Raw genomic sequence first — 20,916 nt, 5'->3', positions numbered from 1 at the left:
GCCGTGGAGCAATTAAGCCCGTGCGCCACAGCTACTGAGCCTGCGCTCTAGAGCCCGCAAGCCACAACTACTGAAGCCCGCGCGCCTAGAGCCCATGCTCTGTCACAAGAGAAGCCACCGCAATGAGAAGCCCACGCACTGCAACGAAGAATGGCCCCCGCTTGCCGCAACTAGAGAAAGCCCACGCGCAGCAACAAAGACCCAACACAGCCAAAAATAAATAAATAAATTTACAAAAAAAGAAAGAAAAACCAGGAAGCTCAAACCCACATTGGCATGCCATCACCATAATTATATTAGTGTTGTGCTTAGGTGTTTGCTTTCTGTGACCTTGATATTTTTCCTTTTATTAACCATAGCACATGTATGTCCTTTACTGTGTTATCCTAAATCCATCCCACGCCCTTTTATTGGAAAGGAGATGGCCTATATATTAAAAAACAAATGAATTAAATGAAACCATGTGGAAATCAATGTAGATTTGTGTACATTAAATCCCAAATTAGAGAGCCACTAAAATGTAATGTGGTTAGCAATTTCAGTAATGATTTGTTATACATTTCTTTTAAATGCTGAGTTCACATGTTACGTTTACAGTATTAGTTAATTTATGTTCAGGTGTTCTGGCCTTACCTATTTCATAATGTACTTTACGTTGCCTAATGTGTGATATAATACTCCCATTGTTACTTTATTTAGTTATCGACCGATTCATTTGATCACTATACAATCTCAGGTGGCTATGATGTTAGATGCAGCTTGACAAAGTTGCCATTTGTTTTCACTTCAAATCAATCCCACCTTCTCTCTCTTGCTCTTTCCACTGTCAGTGTCACGCCTATCATCTGTGTCCTGACTACGCAAGGTGAGGTCCTAACATCAGCATCCCCTTCGAGTCTTGTTAGAATGCAGAATCTCAGGCCCCGCCCCAGGCCTACCGAATCAGACTCCACATTTTAACAGGATCTCCTGGTGATGCATATTCACAGTGAAGTGGTGAGAAGCACTGTTCTCTATTACTACGGCAGCTTGCTCACCTGCTACAGGACATCCTTCTTTATCCTTCAGACCTTTCTTTCTGAAATATAGTTCCCATGATTTATTTTCCCATTGCCTTGCCAGGGCAGGAGGATTCCCTTATTTAAAAGGCATCTGGGTGTTTTTTTAGAAACACAGATTGTCCGGCCTTTTTAATGGATCTGTGGTAGGGCCTAGGAATCTACCGTTTTTTTAACAAGCATCTCAAGAGATTCTGATGATCAGGCAAGTTTAGAAAAAACTGGTTGCATGATGTAAAGTCATCCTCCTTCGCATGGCCTTCAGACCCTCCTCAGTGTGGCCTTTGCCTGTTCCCCGCGCCCACCCCACCTACCTTCACTGTCCATTTTCTCATACTACACCTCCTGAAACCCCAGCCTCCCCAGACTTTCTTCCAATACAGGCAGCATTCCCACATGTTAGAGCCTTTGCTAACTTCCCTCCATACGGGATGTACACCTTGAACCCTTTGGGCTCTACGTGGTGGGCTTCTTCCTGGCCTCCCTCAGACACCAGCTCTTTGGGAGAATGCCACTAGCTCATTCTCTTAGTGAGAACGAAGGACTCCCTCCTCCTTACACACATCACTTTTTGCTTTTTTCCTCTAGTACCTATCCATTCAGCCTAGAATTGTCATCGTGCCTCACTAGCCTAATAAGCCCCTTTGAGAACATGTCTGATTTATCTTTGTGTTGTTTCTACCTCTGCCCGAACTCCCAGTTTATCACTGTACTTTTGCATCATGAGGCTCTTAAATAGATATTGGATTGAATGCAGATATACTTTTGAGAGACCGTGTTCCACTCAGCATCATTTATTAATGGTCCTTAAAGCCACCAATAATTTCAAATGAACAACAATATGTAGATTATTGGATGCTTACTGGATTTTTTTGAAAGGGGGGTTTTGCTTACTCAGAGACTCATTGGCCTCTTTTATGGTAGTTTATTTTAGCAAACACCAACCCATTCCACTTTTCGAACAACTATGGTGCCTGCTTTGCATCCTATTAGCTCTGCCTGCCCATATCAGGGGCATTCTTCCAGGATTTGCCATTAGTGTTTAAAGAGCTAATGAATTGTTTTGAATTGCTTGGTGCCAGTACTTCTCAGAAAAACATAATAGGAAGATTTTTTATTATTTTTTGTTTTATAGTGTTTTCATATTTTTTAAAAAATAGATCCCTTGTGTAAAAAATAAAGTTATGTTTACTGTCTGCTAGAGTGTTTATACTTCAGACATGTCATAATAATTTGTTCTTTTTGTTTCAGTAATTCAGTACAATTTTAAAAATACTTATTTCCTTCTTACAGGTGGTTGATAGTAAAAGATTCCTTTCTACTATATATGAAACCAGACAGCGGTGCTATAGCCTTCGTCCTGCTGGTAGATAAAGAATTCAGAGTTAAGGTGGGAAAGAAGGAGACGGAGACGAAATATGGACTCCGAATTGATAATCTTTCAAGGTACAAATTGGAACTATTTTTAAAAGATTTCTCTAAAAACAGAGTTTTTCTCCCAACCTTAAGTGAAGAAGATGGTAAAATAATTTAGATGTTAGAAAATTGTTATTTAGAACTCATTCTCAATCAAAAGTGATGAAACTACTTTTCTTTTTGTATATTTTTAAGATGTGAATTACATATGTACACGAGTCAGAATAAATGATCCCATGTGTTGCTACGTGCCTGTTTTAATAAAATATATGCCTATTTTAACAAAATTGACTACCCAATAATACCAATTTACCAAACAGATAAGGAGTAATAATTCATATTTTTAAAAAGTAAAATTTTACTTTATAAATTGATATCCTTTTATTAACAAAACATGTAAAAAGTGATTTGATTACAAAAATTCTGTTTACATACAGATTTTAAGAAAGATACCTTGAAGGATACTCAACTGTACATTTACTATAGATTTTATTAGCGAGTGTGTGTGTGTGTTGATAAATGTTTGTTTGTGGAAGACTGTGGTTATACAATATATGTGTCTTTATATATACATCTGTCTCTATAAAGTTCAGCCTCATGTATATAGATACTTATAGATATAATTTCTCTCTTTATACACAGACATTAAATATATATATATATTATATAAATATGCTACACTTAGTAATATGTTTGCATGTGTGTTTGTGTGTGTGAAAAAAAGTGCTGAACTTCCTGATCTCTGACAATAGAAGGTTCAGGATTGGTTATTGGAAACGTAGTGGTGCTGCCAATAAACCTCCCTCCTGGGAATCCCTGGTGGTCCAGGGGTTAGGACTCTGTGCTCTCAGCTGTCACTGCCCAGGGCCCAGGTTCAATACCTGGTCAGGGAACTAAAATCCCACAAGCTGCGTGGCATGGCCAACAAACAAACAAACAATCAAACAAAAAAAACCCCACCTCTCTCCTGGTACTATACTTTCCTGTTTTCTGGGGGACTGTAGAAATCAGGCCACAATTCTCATTGGTCGCTATAACAGTTACTTACTGGCCATCTTATCTCCATCTCCTATCCTCACTCACTTGCACACCCTTGCCAAATGAATCCATACAGATCCAGGTTTCATCTGCTTCCTCCCTGGTGTTAAGTGGTCCTCCTCATTGTATCAAACAAGCCTAACTTCCTCCATTTACAATCTGAGGCCTTTTATCTCTCTGCCTTTATTGACAACCCCTCCCTAATACAGCCTTTCAGTTCTATGGAGACGGTTCTCTTCACCATCCCTTCTCACACATTTTTAAATTCCTCTTCACCTTTCTCCTTCCTGTCTCCATGTTTGGAATGGTTATTTTTTTTTTCTTAACTCTGGCTCACATCCTGTGATAAGACCGCTGTTTGTCACTATCTCTTCTACAATATCTGTTTCTCATAACTGGTTTTCAGAGGCATTTCAACTCAGTTGGAGTAGTACTAGCATGTTGGCTCAAGCCCAGGCACTTTCCATGCCCTCCTGACCTGCCCGCAGAGTCCTGTGTCAGCCCTGCGGCGGCGGATGGAGAATGCCTCACTGCTCCCAGCACCACGTCTCACCTCGCCCCTCGCCAACCCGCAGACAAAAGCCAAGCATCAATGTTAGGATGTTTGGACGTCCCTAATCTTTATAAATAATTATTTTGGGGTCTGTGAATATAGCCCCTCCCCTGCTTCTCATCAGGATCATTGTATTTCCCCCCAAAGGCAAACTCTCCCTCCTCACTCACAGGGCTTTTATACTGAGGTGGGTTTCTCCCTAAATGGCAGGGAGACCACTGGCTCCAACACCTCGTTTTCTCTGAACTTCAAATTTGGATAACTTATTCCCACCTCTTGGTGTTACTCACCAATTCTGACGTTTGTCATGTAATAACTTTTTATGATCTCCTACTCTGAATTTTTTTTCTGCACTTATAAATCTGTAACCACTTAGGATAGTTTAGTCATTGGCAGTAGAAAAATCCAGGCAATCTGGGTTACATCAGAAGTCATTAATAAGCCACGTTAGCCATGGCTGATTCCAAGCTTCCAACTATGTCACTGAGATGCGTTTTCCTGGCCTTTCTCAGCTCTGTCTTCTGGGATCTGCTCCATCCTCAGGCTGGTCCCCTGGTGGTAGCAAGATGTCTGCCTCTTTCACTCAAACCAAGTTCAGTGGAAGGGAAAGAGACTCTTCCTGGCATTTCTGAGCAAGTCCTTGCATTTATTCTCACTTGTTGGGTGGAATTGGCTAATGTCCTCATCCCTGAACCAATCTTTGAGATCAGGGGCTGGAAGATGCCATTTTGTTGGCTTTGGTGGACGCAGAGTAGGGAAGGGAGGCTGAGGGAATGGACACCAGGCAGTCCCAAGGGAAATGTCCTCTACAGGAGCCAACAACTCTCTAACACTTAAATGTAGGACCTCACCTTACGTCTCTTCCGTTGTCCTCCTCACGGTCTAGCACAGCGAGCTCAAGGCCTGTAATAAGTGCCTTTACACAAGTTTGCATAAGTGAATGAGGGAATAAGTAACCTGAAGGTTTGTTTTCGCTACGTTGAATATAGTTTTAAATCCTGCCAAAAATGTTTAAAAATCTGCTTTTTTGATATAGGTAAGGTGCTCTTTGCCTAAAATTTTCAACTTATGTTTGCTGCGGTAACAAAACAAAATGGGACATGTTTAATTCTTAAATTGTTTAAAGAGACAGAACACAGAGTGAGCATTCTTTTCCACATTTTGCTTTTCTTTGAAGGACGCTGATTTTAAAATGCAACAGCTATAGACATGCTCGGTGGTGGGGAGGGGCTATAGAAGAATTCATCCATAAACATGGCCCCAACTTTCTCAAAGATCATCGATTTGGGTCTTATGCTGCTATCCAAGAGAACACTTTAGCTAAATGGTAAGATCTTTTTGCTCTAAGACAATCACAGTAGTCATAGCATTTAATATTGTAGTGGTCTAAATTCACCTGGAATCAATTTTTGAAGCTGTGAAAAGATATTATGCATTATACTTAACAAGGGCCTTTCTTTATAGGACTACCTGAGCAGCACTTAGTTTTCCACTTTTTGTTTTTATGATTTTTTACAGAGAGCTTTAGATAGCTAGCTTTAGATTTTGAAGTTTGATTTTAAAAGTTAACTTCATACATTTTCTTAATGATGCAAATGGAAAGTTTATTTAAGTTATTAGCCATAATTTAAGAAAGAGAATTTACTTGCCAGGTATTTCTTTTAAATGAAATCCTGCTTAGCATGCTTTTCTGCCCACGGATTAGAAACTGGACTGCTTTCAGTCTCAGAAGAACAACTGTGTGTGAGTTCAACAGGATGGGAGAATTCATCTGACCCCATACGATGATGAGACCAATCAATTTGTTATTCTCTCACCAGAAAAGAATCAGGTTGCCTACTTCTGTCTATTTAGTGTACTTCCTACATAGCAGACAGAAGGTGTTGTTTTCAATCCTTGTTTCCAGTTATACAAAGTAAACTGGTGGTTTTGTAGAAACTCTAGGCAGTGGCTTCCATCTTCTCTTTTGTCATACGATAGATTCCTTTTTTTGTTGTTGTTGTTAAAAAAATGAAACAGAAAACTTGTCTTTCAGGTATGTTAATGCCAAAGGATATTTTGAAGATGTGGCGAATGCAATGGAAGAGGCAAAAGAAGAGATTTTTATCACAGATTGGTGGTTAGTATTTGTCCCTGGGGAGTTTGTTTGGCGGTCTCTATGTTTAGGAATATAGAACAGTGTTGTGCTGTTATAGAATTGTACATTAGGAAAGACAGCAGTACTCACAGATGGTTTGGCCAAAGTCTCAACTAATTAATTGTAGTAGCCTCCACTAAAAGGTCTTTTCAAAAAACCTGGCACCCATATATATTCTTAAAATATTTAGTTTGAACAGTTTTGTTTTTGTCTTTCCATTTGGAAGCAGATAACCAATATTCATTTTAGTAAAGATTATTTTGCAATGCAAATATAGGTGTAGAGGTAATGGAAAATAATCTTCCATGGGTATCTTTCCTCATCTTGCTATGTCTGTCATGAGGTCCAATGAATATGCTTCCTCTGAATTGTCCCTTTGAAATTAGAATATTCCCATTTGCCTATTGCTATTAAAGTATCCATTGTAATGGTTAGCTTTTTTGGAGATGCATCAGGTTTCAACTTTCTAATCCCCTTTAAAATCATCCATGAGAGTTATTATGTTTATTAAAGCCACTGAAAGTCTTGTACCTAAAACTCATTTAGCTCTTGGGAAATTTTCCTCCTGGAGTGGGTGCAGGCTTTGTAGTCTGACTTTAGTTCCAATTATCCATATGCCTGGATAGTTAAAACCCATTGTAGATGCTAACATTTGCTACAATGGAAATGAAAATGTCTTAAATATGTTTTCCTTCTAAGAACTTAGATGCTTGAAATGCCCCCTGTTTTTCCCTATCCTGTTTCCTTCCAAATGCTCTCTTGTACTGAACTATGAAAATATCGTCATAATTCATTTCCTCCTAATTCTAGGTTTTGCAGGGAGGGGAGAGTAATTAGGAATGTGAGCACATCTTCTTCTACTGTTTTGCCTCAGTGATGAGGAAATCTATAATTCTAGGGCATGCTTTCCCAATTGGCACTATTGACCTTTGGGGCCAGATAATTCTTTATTATGGTGGTGGTGTTCTGTTTGTTGTGGGATGTTTAGAAGCATCAGTATCCCTGGCTTTTATCCACTAGATGCCAGTAGCAAGCTCCCAGTTTTGATAACCAAAATGTCTTCAGCTGTCATCACATGTCCCCTGGCAGGGCACAGTCCCTCTTGGTTGAGAACGATTGATCTAGAGTCAATAGATAGGGTGTGTGATAGTCAGCATGTCTGAGAACCTGTTTATTCTTATGTTTATGGAGGACCTTAATCTTGGCCTTTATATTCTTGCCAAATTTTGTCTCTTCAGTCAGTTACCAGGAATAAAAGAAAGTTTCATACTTAGAAGCTATCTCTTTGGTTGAATACTTTCTAAACACTTATGAGAGTAGATTCAAGCTTAATGTAGTAGGTATGTTCCTTTAAAAAGTATTTCTGAAAGTTTGACAGGGACATGAAAGAGACTGAAAATAGCATTTCCACTGAGCCCATATTTTCATGTTTTACACAAGCAAATAATATATATTTTGAAGGTTCTGAACACTAAAATATAGACTCATTTAAACATCTAAAGAGATGGAACCTTGAATGTTTTTTCTTCTACTGTCAGCAAGAAAATAAATCAGGAGGTTATTGCTTTTTCGTGACTGCACTAGGATAACATCTTATTACAACACTCTCTTTGAAATAAAACCTTTTCAGGAACTTCCCTCATAACAAGGAAGAAAATACTTGTTGTGCAAGTATGTTGCAAAAGAGAGCATTCAGAAACTTTATCAAACCCTGATATATCTGGGTCTGAGAGAGTGAAAAGCATAGTGAGAAGGTGCACATGACTTTTAGAAGTTTCCAGTCTAATTCAAGAGACATCATATACATGAGTGAAAACTGTGTTAATCTGTTTCTAAAACAATTAGTATGCAACCAAAGGCAGATTTAGTGAAATGAGAAGCAACCTGGGACCTAGAAGCTCTTAGTTTCTTTATTTGTTAATTCATTTAACCGTCCATCTTTTCATTTGTTAATTTATTCACTCATTCATTCCAGAGCTATTTAGTGAGCAGCCTCTATGATGGGTACTGAAGGAGGCCACATGTACAGAAAGATGGAAGAGAAGCAGCCCCTACCCTGGAACAAGAGAGAGTCAGGAAGTCATGTGTAGAACAATGGATTAGGGCAGTGACTGAGCCTGCAGGAGCTGTGGAAGCTTCAATGGACAGAATGCTGGCCTGAGTCCTGGGGGATGGAGCTGTCCAGTTGAAGACAGTGAATGTTTTTGACAGAGGGATAACCAGGACCAAGGCATAGAGGGGTGAGAGGGCACAGCAATTTTGGAGGAAGGTAGAGGTCGTAAACAGCTTAAGCATAGCATTCTTTGGGATGGTGGGTGGAGATAGCATTCAAAAGATGGGTTAGGGCCAAATTGTGAAGGGCCCTTCATGAGCTGCTAAAGAGTTTGCATCCTTTGAACACTGGAGTCCTTTGAACTCCAGTGCAGTCCCTTGAACACTGGGAATCAGTGAACATTTTTAAGCATGGGAATTTTAATCAAATTTGTTTTCTAAAAGGGACCATTTTGGTTATAGTGTAGAAGATGAATTGAACAGTGGTTATAGAGACCATCTAGCGAGTTATTGCTGTGGTCCAGGAGAGGAATGGTGAGAGTCTCTGCTCAGACCACCTTAGGGGCCTTACTATTACTAACTTGGGACAAGTCATATTCACCTTTATAAGGGGTCATTTCTAAGGCATAGTTGAATAACATTAAGTAGCTACTATTTGTTGAATTCTTACTAAACGCCAGGGACTGTGTTATAGATGAGAAAAGTGAGGCTCAGTGGGGCCGATTAGGAAACTGCCCGTAGCCACACGGTCTGTACGTGCTGGTGCTGGCTTGGATCCAGTGTGTCTGCTCTAGTGCCCACATGTCACGGAGCTGCCTCTCCCAGGAGCCGACTGCACCGCATGGTGTGCGAGATCCCTTTTAGCTCTGACATTTTTTAAGTGCAGATTGGATTTTTTTAAGGTGCTGGATAAAGTAATAATCAGATTTGGGTAGATTTAGTCAGAAGAAATTTTCTGAAGAGGTAAATTCTAAGGTAGGCTGTCAGGTTAGAAGAGAGAATGATTCATTAAACAGCCCAGACTATCTGAAAATTAAGGTGAAGAGTAAATCCTAGCTAGAAGTTGAAGGTATCAAAAGAGGTAGTTTCTGTGTAAAGATGAGTGAGCATTCCTCACTTGTTTCTCTGTATCTACCAGGAGAACATGTCTCATATGTCTTTTCTGTGCTTGGTGCTACTTCACGTCCCCCTGTGAACTACCCAGTGTTCCCTGGAGCGAGTCCTAGAATGAGGCTGGGTGCCAAGATGTGGCTTCCAGTCCGTTGCTTTAACTTAGGACGGATGTACAAAGCGTGGCGTAGATCAGCTTTCCTCTGGATGACTGTGACTCTCATTCCCACTGGTCAGCAGGGATGTTTGGAGCACGTGTGTTGAGTCTTTGCCTAGATTGGTTCTCTGCCTGGCCTGTCGGTGGTGAGGGTGCAGGTGGGGTCTGCCACAGTGCCTGTACTGAGTCTGTGCATTAAACAGGCCAGAGACAGACTGGATTAGTAAAACTGGAGAAAAAGAAGAAAAACAATAAACAAAGATATTTAAAGGGGGAGTTTATCAGAGGAAGGGGAACAGAAACAAGGTCTCCTTTGGGCTGGAGACAAAGGCTATAAAGTGAAAAACAGACTCAACATTTCATTTGGACTGGCTCACAAGCTAAGACTATTCTAAGTAGGAGACACATTTAAGTTGATTTTAATGTTATGTTTTTCAAATGGTGGGTTGCGACTCTTTAGTAATTATTTTTTAAAAGAACTGGGCTTCCCTGGTGGCACAGTGGTTAAGAATCCTGCCAATGCAGGGGACACGGGTTCGAGCCCTGGTCCGGGAAGATCCCACATGCCGTGGAGCAACTAAGCCCATGCGCCACAACTACTGAGCCTGCGCTCTAGAGCCTGTGCTCCGCAACAAGAGAAACCACCGCAATGAGAAGTCCACGCAGCACAACAAAGAGTAGCCCCCTCTCGCTGCAACTAGAGAAAGGCCATGCTCAGCAACGAAGATCCAATGCAGCCAAAAATAATAAATAAAAGAAATTTATTAAAAAAAAAGAATTTAGTGGGTTATGTTCAGAATTTTATTTAAATAATGAAATAGGATAAGAAAAGGAAGGAAATAAGAGAAAGGCAAGTTGCAACTTAAGTGGCAGTAAGGGTTATTAGTTTGTGAAACTTTTATTTCAGTAGTCAGTAGAAGACTGATTGATAGGAAGGTAGATAGATAGATAGATGAAAATATTGGGGTGGATTCATAATGTATTCCTGTGGATTATGACCCAAAAAGTTCAAAAGCCTCTGACTTTCAACAGGGTTGGCAAACTTTTTCTGTAAAGGGCCAGATAGTAAATATTTTAGGCTTTTCAGGTCACATACATACAGTCTCTGATGTATATTCTTCTTTGTGTGTGTGTGTATGTGTGTGTGTGTGTGTAATAACCCTTTAAAAATGTAACAGCCATTCTTAGCTCATGGGCCATACTAAAACAGGCAATGGACCAGATTTGGCTCATGGAGCACAGTTTGCTAACCCTTGTCTTAGAAAGTAGATTCAAGTTACTGTATTATATCAATACTAGGAGTTAAGTATATGGTTAACATGAGAAACTGTCAATCTGTTTTCCAAAGTGCTTGTACTAGCAATGTATGAGAGTTTCATCCCTCCTCATCATTGCAAGCACTTGGTACTGTTAGTCTTTTTTAATGTTAGCCATTCCAAAGGGTATGTAGTAGTCTCTCACTGTGTTTTTAATTTGCATTAACAATGTCTTTTCATGTTAAGCATATTTTCCTGTGACTTTTGGACATTTGTTTAGCTTTTTTGGAAACATATTCAAATCTTACTTTTCTTCTTTTTTGGTTGGATTGTTTTCTTATTACTAAACTGTAGAAGAACTTTATACAGTCTAGCTACAATTTGCTCCACTTCATTCTGGCCTCCATGTTTTCTGATGAGAAATTCGTGGTCATTTTGAATCATTGTTCCCCTCTTAAATAATGCATTGTTTTTCTTCTGAGCGCTTTCAACATTTTCTTCCTGTCTTTCGTTTTCAGCAGTTTGATTATGGTATTTGAATTTATCCTGTTTGGAGTTCACTGAGCTTCTTGAATCTGTAGGTTTATATCATTCATCATATTTGAGAAATTTTCAGCCATTTTTTTCTTCAAACTTTTTTCCTGCATTTCCCTCTTTCTCCTCTTTTGCTGAGTCTCTGATGACACAAATTGTGTCTTTTAGTATTGTCCCACAAGTCTCTGAGGCTCTGTTAATTTTTTTCAATCTTTTCTTTGTTATTCAAATTGGATAATTTCTCTTTATCTGTCTTTAAGTTCACTGATTCTTTCCAACATTTATGTCATTTTGGCATTGGCATTTGTTGAATGTCTTTCCTGCAAATGGAGATTTTTCTGATTTTTTGTATGCTAAGTAATTTTTTACTGTATTCTGGAAGTTTTGAATATTATGACTCTGGGTCTTGTTTAAATCTTATAGAGAACGTTGATATTTCTGTTTTAGCAGGAAACTGGCCCATTTGGGTTCATGCAGAATGTTCCAACCAGTCTTCTATCTGTGTGTTTTTAATGTCAGTTTTGTTTTCAAAGCCTTTGCAGTGCTGTTTAGATCTGCCCCCCCCAATGTGCTCCACCTAGTGGCCAATTTGGTCAGTGGTCTATTTCTTATTTCAGTTTTCAAATTCTTTGGCATAATATTAGGACCAAACCCATGCATGGGCAGCTTAGGAGTGAGCTAGAAATTCATAAACAACTTTATAGCATTGCTTTTCTGAGCTCCTCTCTCTCCATGGTATACCCACTCCTTATGGGTTGCCTGTGGCTTCCCTTTTTAGTCCTCTTGCTAGAAAGAGGCTTTATTTACCCTGCTCTGCCACACACTTTCTTCAATGACACTTTGTGTCCAGAGCCAAGCAATGGATATTTATATTTTCCTCTTGGAACCACAGCTCTTCCATTGGAGAGGAAAGTTCCATTTCCTCATTTTTGATGCCTGTGGGCCCCTCCCTGCTACCCCTATCACTGTCAGGAAATCCCACTCTTCCTCCTTAAGCCTGAACTAGAGGACTTCTGAGGCTCTCTCTACCAGTGCCAATGCCCATTTCCAGGTTCTCCCTCCCAACTGAGAAATCACAGGGAAAAGAATGGTAAAATCACCACTGGTTAGACAGTATGTCAAATTTTTTCTTCTTTCTCAGTATTGAGTCTTCCAATTCATAAACACTGTATATCTCTCCATTTTTTTAGATCTTATTTAAATTTTCTCATCAGTGTTTTGTACTTTCCATATACAGGTCTTGCACTTATCACTAAGTAACTCGTGTTTTTTTATGTTATTGTAAATGGTATTTTTAAAAATTCATGTTCCAATTGTTTACTGCCAGCATATGGAAATGCAACTGATTTTTTTATATTGATCTTATTTACTGCAGTCTTGCTTAGTTCACTTACTAGTGTGAATAGCTTTTTTGTAGATGCCCTAGGATTTTTCCCATAGATGATCTTGTGATGTGTGAATAATGACAGTTTTCCTTTTTCCTTAATAATCTGCATGCCTTGTATTTCTTTTTTTCTTTTTCTTTCTTTTTTTTCCTTATTGCATTGGCTAGCATCATCAGTAAAATGTTGAATAGAAGTGATGAGAACAGACATCTTTCTTGTTCTCAGTCTTAGAAGAAAAGCTTTCAATCTTTTATTATATGCTTTAAGTAGATTTTTTTTAATAGGTGCCTGTTATTACTTTGAGGAAATTACTTCCTATTTATAATGTATTGAGAGTTTTTATTCTGAATGGGTATTGAATTTTGTCAAGACTTTTTTCTGCGTGTATTGAAATGACCATTTTTTTCTTTTTTTCTGTTAATGTGCTGAATTGCATTGATTGATTTTCAACTTTTAAACCAACCTTGCAGTCTTAGAAATAACCCCACTTTGTCATGATCTGTTATCCTTTTTATAAGTTGTGATGTTTTGGTAAAGATTTTTACCTCTATGATCGTAAGGAATATTGTACTTAATTTTTTTCTTTTCTTGGATTGTCTTTGTTTGGTTTTGGTATTAGGATAATGCTAGCCTCATTGTATGAGGTGGTATTTCCCCTGCCTTTGTTTCCTGAAAGAGTTTGGGTAGGATTGATATTATTTCTTCCCACTTAAATAAGAAATCTAAAATAGTCAAACTCCTTTTTTCTGTTTTAATCTAGCTAGTTTGTCAATTTTATTAATCTTTTCAAAGAGCTAGATTTTGGTTCATTGAATTTTGTCTACTGTTGTTCTGTTTTATATTGCATTGAGTTCCATTCTTATCTACTATTCCCATCCTTCTTCTTACTTTTTCTTTTATTTTTTTAAATCTTTATTGAATTTGTTACAATATTGCTTCTGTTTCGTTTTTTTGGCTGCAAGGCATGTGGGATCTTAGCTCCCCAACCAGGGATTGAACCCGCACCCGCTGTATTGGAAGGTGAAGTCTTAACCACTGGACTGCCAGGGAAGTCCCTTCTTACTTTTTCTTAATTTATTCTTTTTTTCTATCTTCTTAAGATGGAAGCTCTGATCATCGATTTTAAGCTTTTTTTCTCATACAAGCATTTACAGCTATACAATCTTCTAAAAGGAGCATTTACTTAGAAGCACATTTCAACATCTCTGAAGTCGTAATACATCATACACTCAATAACATCTTATAGTTATAGCTGTCATTATTTTTTCTTTCTTAGTGATACACACAGTAATGATGCATCTTACAGTCGTTGGTGTCCTAAACTCAATGAAATGTATTACACAATTCTTTTGAATTTTGCTTAGCTAATAATGACTTAGTAAAGATGTTGACATAATGATGCTTGTGGGTCATAGCTATTCTCTCCTTGCCTTTGTTTATACTTTGTTTATAGCATGACTGTCAGTTTTTATAGCAGGTCTATTTTTATCTTTTCATGTATTATCCTCAAAATCCAGGTCTCCTTGAGAGCCTGCTTAAGATCCTCCAAAGCATCTAATAGAATACTCTGCATACAGGGTACACAATGCTTTTAGATTTAAAAAAAAAAGATGATAAAGACTTAATTGCAGAGTATAGACCTGAAAATGGCCCCAAAACTGAAGCCCTCCGAGCCCATAATTAATGTGTACATCAAAAACTGCAAGTGTATATATGTTGTTGGGTGTGCCCTACTTTCAGTGAACTAGCAGTGCCCAATGACACACTTTTCTATTTAAAACAGATCTGTTTTTAATTCATCTTAGATCTTTTCCTATCAGTTGCTGCATTTTTTTTGTTTGTTTGAGTTGTGTCCTATTCTAAACGAAATATGTTAATATTTATACTGTACACACCCTTCTATTTGTCTGTTTTCTTATTTATCTTACCCATTATGAGTTTCTTTAGATACTTTTTTTCTCTGGGTTTTTATTTTCTTTAACTGAATGAAACAGAGCGTAAAATCATTTCTTTTAATCTCTTTAGCTCCTTAAAACCCTGTTGTTTTCACATGCTTAGAAGACTCCCTGGCTAAGCCAGTATTCCACCCTAGTATTCTGTAAGGCTTTGATCCTTACACAGTCTACCCGACTCCTCCAGGTCTAGCATTTCAGTGGATGAAATTTTCTTTATTGTTTTTTTTTGTTTGTTTGTTTTTCCCATTATAGAGGAGGTACACTACTTACCAGTTTAACTCAGGCAATAATTTTGAACACACCCCCAAGGGAAAGAGTGACTCCTGTACTGTGCTGCTTGTGGCACTACTAAGGAGAAGAACCCAGGGGTCCATTCTCACACTGGGAAAAGTTCATCTATCAGCAAGCCTGCCTTCTTCCCTGCTCAGAAAGCCCCAGGTTCCCATGGACACTGCTTGGTATAGGAAGTCAGTGTTCATGTTTATCTATTAGAACACTTTTGGCCTAGGTTGCTAGAATTCTCAACTAAAGGTGGCTTACACAATGAGGATTTGTCTCATTGAATGAGAAATCTAAAATTAGGCAGTACTAAAGTTGGTGAAGTAATCCAGTGATTTCAGGGTTCCGGCTTTGCCCTTAAATTTCCATTTGGCTGCACCTGTCTAAGCATCACACCCCCATACAACATCCATCCTAGAGCCGCTTTTCCTGGGGTTTTTTTTTGTGTGTGCGTGTGTCTCTTCCTCTCATCAGAGAAAGAACTTTTCCATTAACCCCTTGTGTACCTCCTCATATATCTCATTGTACAGGATTGTGTTATTTTGTGCTGGAGCTGCACAGGAGTCTGGGAAAGCAATTATTTAGATTATTCACATTCAGTCATGGGAGGTGGGCTCTGACAGCAGGGAAGCAGAAGGTGGACAGTCAATAGTATCTGCAAGTGTGTCTATGTATGATGTGTGAGTAAGATAGAGAAATTGAAATTGACATTTTTGGGGTAAAGGCTGCTGTTCCCATATGAAGTTGTACGTGGACTCATAGTGGAACTTTGGATGACCTGCCACAGTGGAGGATGGTGATGGCATTTGAGCTAAAATTGCCTCTGCTTCCTATGACACAATCAGAACTTTATATTTTGTTTTAGTTTCTTGAAATCTTGGTTTCATGATTTCAGGTTGAGTCCAGAAATCTTCCTGAAACGTCCAGTGGTTGAAGGAAATCGTTGGAGGTTGGACTGCATTCTTAAGCGAAAAGCAGTATGTACTTTCCTAACAAATGCTGATGTAATTTTTTAAAAGTTTATTGCCTCTGAAATGCCTTTTTTTCCCCAAAGCCCTTCATATACACTTATAACTTTTTTCTTTAGAGCTTGACAAAAAGTAGAATACTTACTGTTTTCAAGTTCATTTGGTTCTGATTTTTTTCCCATTACTTTTGAATCATAAATATTTTTACCTAATTCACAGCATGGATTATATTACCAACTCTAATTTTTTGTTTTTTAATCAGTTGTAGGCAGCTGATTTGTTAGGCAAAACATTGTAATAAAATTTCATCACTGAGTAATAAATGATGAAATGAAACGTAGAATTTTATTTATTTATTTTTCATTATTTTGTCATTTGAGCAAAATTCAGAGTCATCTGAGAATGATTTCAGTCAGATGGGGTCAAGCTGATGTTGAAGCATGTCAAATGGAAGGACATAAAGAATTGGTGGTTCCAGTTTTGGGACAGTTCATGGTAACAGTGTGAAATAGTGTGACCCTGTAGATCCTGGGTGAGCATTGAGTGTGCTTTTTTTGTTATAAAAAGTAAACAACTGAAGCAGTATAGGCTCACCAATAACTACTTTACATTCATATTGCTAATGAAATTTTTTATGTGGTTGGTCCTCAACCGAGTTAAATTAAGTTGAATTAGAATAGTTGAATTAAGTTCAACTTATTATTAATCATGTCCAAATTAGGGAGTTCTAGTAGCCTTTTTACTATTATTTGAAACTGTCTTAATTTTTAGAATTCTGTCATTAAAACATTCTAGCAGATTTGTAGGTCCTAAGTAATTGGGGTTAGTATCAATATTTTCTATTTCTCACAGCCATCACTTCTTTCTTTTTTTCCATCCTCTACATTCCACTACCCCTTTCCCACTCACCTTTCCTCCTTCTTTCAATGTCTTTTCCCCATGCCTTTAGTTTAGGATATCTGGGGATAGTATAGGTAGACCTCACTGTTGATATTAAAGGCAAAAGAAGTTGATTGTCTTTATTTCAGACACATGTTCTGCCAAACAGCATCATTTTCAAGGCTAGTCTAATCTGTTGTCTCAACAGACTTCCATTCACAAAATTGGAAATTCTGGTCTTGAAAAGCATTATTTGCATATTCATTAAATAACCCATCATACAGTTACTGTGTCTTCTCTGAGCCTGGTACTACACTAATTACTAAGGATGCCATGTGTGTGAATAGTATTCCATCCCCGCCCGTGGAGGGCTTGCTGAAGGATTCATATCCTGGGCTTAGTCCTAGCCTTACCAAACATCTTTCTACATATTGAATGGGCTATAACTTTCTCCATGTTTCTCTCCGTGAAATGGCAGCTTTCCCATTTCTCCTCTAAAAGTAAACTCCAGAAACTCCATTCTAATAAGTTTTTCCAGCCTTGCCTAGCGATCATCAATCATAACAGAAAATCCTCTCCTCATAGTACTTATCCGATACTTTATTCTTTTAGGTTTCAATTAACATGTTTTTGTTGAATGCCTCTTACGTGCAGGGCACTTGGCTAATCCCATGGGGATGTACAAAAATAAAAGACTCGATTCTTGACCTGAAGGAGCTTAAAAATCTACACAAGAGTCAGCTGGGTACAGAGACAGTGGCAAGATTCAAAGCAGGAGGGAGAGCGTTGGGTAGGTCTGATGTGGAAGCTCCTCACAACCTGAGGGATTTAGGGCATTTGGTATGAACCAGACATTTTAAAAGAAGAGCTTTCTAGGTATAGGAAGTGTGATGAGGAAACACGCTGGATGCAGGAATTCATAAGGCCTTGTCAGTCACAGCAAGGTGACAAAGTTGATGACACCTGAGTGTTAGCATAGGTAGGATGGGGGATCAAGGTGGAAAGGCAGTAGGGATGTGGAGGCTTTGTGAGTCAAGCCAGTGGTTTGCACTTTATGGACGACAGTGGGGAACCACTGTGGGGGGGTACGATGGAAGAAGGGTGATCTGATGAAAATGGTGTGTTGGGACGGTGAATCTGGTAGTAGGAGAAAGTGGGAAGAACCCAGAGTCAGAGAGCTACATTTTAGATCACGTGCGTGTGAGGTGCCTACAGGACATCTAAGTACACTCCAGAAAGCTAGTTGCCAGATCAGGGCTCAGGAGGCAGGTCCTGCAAACCTCGTCGTCCACTTCATGGTAGCTGGCGTGTGTTTGTTTATTCCCCTCGGCATATCTGTCCAGGTCCCTTTTCTGTCACTATCGTGGCTTCTCTTTGCTTTTACGGCCCATGAATCCTGTGAGGTACCAGGTGAATACCATGACCAGGTAAATAGTGCTGCCCGATAACCGTGCTTTGTTTGTTTCAATTTCATCTGCTTTTTGAAACTTGTAATTTTTAAATTGCCTGAAATGGTTTTTTTAATTTCCTAAGGAAATAGTAATACTATTAAATATTAATTTCTCAGTGGTACATTTAAGAGAATTGCTCTTCCTTAATCCAGTTACACAATATTATTAAATTTTTAACATTCAGATCATTCCAGATTGACATTTCATACACTCATAAACACTGCTTCACATAAATAATTTAGTTTCTGAAAGCCACTAGCTTCACAAAGTACCGGGTTTAAAATAGCATTTCTTCTTGCATTAATGGGTCCCAGAGGTCCACAAGGTTGATTGAAATGAATTATTTTTTTCTTCTATCTGATTGTGCAGATCTTTGGGGAGAAATTTAGTGTCTCTGCCTTATAGCCAACATATAGGCAAACATTTCTTTTAATGGATGTTTCTTAGGGGGAAAATACAATATTTTGTTTCTCTGGTAATAGCCAAGTTGATATTTTCCTGTTTCTCTGGCCTTCTGATATGCAATGTCATCATTTAAAATACTGTAAGCCAATGTTGAGAGGCAGACTGCTTTAACTCAAAGCAGCATCCCAGGGTTTTCACAGTTCTGCATTTATTGCACTAAGAGGTGAGATAAGTTGCATCATAGTTATCGTAACTGCATCCCTGTATCCAATTTGTATATTTTAACCTTAGAAATATGTGGTATTTCTGATGAGACTTGCACCAAAAGATTCTTCAAGTGCAGCCACCTAGAGACTTAACAGAACCTAGGTTCTCAGGGAGGATTTTGTCGTCAGGTTAATTTCTTTCTGTCCTGGGCCACAAGGCACATTCTAGAGTTGCAGTCAGTGACCAACAGGAGGGAAAGATGTCCAGGTTTGTCAAACGAGATGAATAATCACATCACTGCAGAGAAAAATCAAAGGGAATCTTACCAAAATGGTGGGCTAGAGGGGCATGGCAGGGAAGGAGGGAAGGGATCTTCAACCTTAAGGACTGTGCTTTGAACAAAACTGGCTTTTAAAAAAGGCACATGAGCATGTGTGCTCTTACATCCCAGTGCTGCTTGCATTTAAATGGTGAGGATACGATTTTTTTTTTATCCTTTACTTTGCATGTTCCTAAAATATCGCACACCTCCTCCACCTCCCATCCCCCGCCTCCACCGGGGAAGCTCTTGACAAGTGATGATCCTGCAGATGTGTTAGCTAAGCTATCTTTAGGCAATGGACAAACTTAGCTACATTTAGAAAATATTTTGACCACAGTGCTTGAACAATCAGAGAAAAAGCTGGCTCAGAAGCAAAGTCTCTTGATTTCAACTATAAAAGATGTTTATTTTTCATTTTCTTCACATGCATTTGTATGTGTAAAGCACCTAAAAATTCCTACTGTTAATAGTATTATGTCTGCTCTACTTGCTTAAAAACTAATCAGAAAAGAGGATAGAACTTTTATCTTTTTAAATTCAGGTGTCATAAAGTTTATTCTGTGGAATCCTTGGGTTAGTTGACTTCAGCAGAGATAAGAAACATGGCATGGAAATGTAAGAAGCACAGTCAAGTCCAGGCTATTTGTTTTCCTACTTCCGCTATTAATACTTTTCTTCTGAGCAAAAAGTAATTTCCCCTGGGATCACTAAAAGGCATTGGTAAAACATTGGATACTTCAAAAGTGTATTTTTGAAATTACAGAATTAACATCAGTCCTTTTTTTTCTAATTTGGCTTTCATTTTGCACAAATATTTCCCATATTTTGTATAAGTCTGCACTATTATGGCCCAACAAATGCCTTCATTCCCAAGGGATGTATTTTGCTTTGCCCTTTATAGTTTAGAGTTTATGGCAGTGTTGTAATGCCTTGACCAAAAGAAGAGGAATTTATTGCTTTATTATCAGAGGAATCTTGTCACTAATTAACTGTTTATTGTGGACATGGACGTAAGTAAATAATTGTAAACCAGACTACATAAAAATGAACTTTTTATATTTAATTACTTCCTTATTAGTCATTTCTATTTAAGCTAAAATGACTTAAAAGTCTCTATCCTATTTCCTACAGAGTTATTTATTTCAATGTGAAAAGACACAGTATAGAAGAAAATGTCAGGTATTAATAGATGGAGGATAATGCTATAATCCATTAGCATTAAAATCTCTGTTATTTAAAAAATCCATTAGTTATGCAGATAAATGGAAAATTGTAAGATTCAGGCCAGTTCCTAATTTTCAGTTACTGTACTTCATGGGTAATAATCTCATAAGCCTAAGAAGCAGAATTTCATCCACTTAAAACAAATGAACTGTGATGAAAGATGTCAGGTGTAACGTTCTATAATTTAGGTTGAAATTGGGGGTCTTAAACTTTATATTATGTCATTCAATGGGAGGCTATTTGTTTAACTGCTATTCAGTGCTGAATCCTAAAATATTCAAATAGCAAAGTAAATCTGAATAGTAGAGGAGAAAAATAAAATAATGTTCTAGTTTTCATTTAGAGTGCTCACTGGCCAGATCATTAGAAATTAATCTGTTCATTTCCTGCCTGCACTTTCACTTCCTTATTTCTTTACTCAAGTCTGTACTTATGTACTTGATTACAATAGTTGCGTAATATAATAAGTAACAAGCAAGTTCCAAAAGTCAGCTGTTAACCAGAGAAATAAAATGACATATGTATTTTTA

The 20,916-nt window shown here is 38.2% G+C and overlaps 1 protein-coding gene across 8 annotated transcripts in view; it reads left to right on the top strand.

Moving 5' to 3' along the window:
- The window catches only part of PLD1 (phospholipase D1), a 212,236-nt gene that overhangs the window by 108,544 nt on the left and 82,776 nt on the right, over positions 1-20,916 (top strand). For all 8 annotated transcript variants that reach the window (XM_057545299.1, XM_057545298.1, XM_057545297.1 and 5 more), the window contains 4 exons: positions 2,352-2,504; positions 5,243-5,392; positions 6,101-6,184; positions 15,826-15,907. In XM_057545299.1, coding sequence (XP_057401282.1) covers positions 2,352-2,504; positions 5,243-5,392; positions 6,101-6,184; positions 15,826-15,907 — 469 coding nt within the window. The remainder of the gene's footprint in view (positions 1-2,351; positions 2,505-5,242; positions 5,393-6,100; positions 6,185-15,825; positions 15,908-20,916) is intronic.

Source organism: Balaenoptera acutorostrata, chromosome 4 (genome assembly GCF_949987535.1).
Source record: "Balaenoptera acutorostrata chromosome 4, mBalAcu1.1, whole genome shotgun sequence".
NCBI classification, from domain to species: Eukaryota; Metazoa; Chordata; class Mammalia; order Artiodactyla; family Balaenopteridae; genus Balaenoptera; species Balaenoptera acutorostrata.
This window is presented reverse-complemented; position numbering and strand designations above follow the sequence as displayed.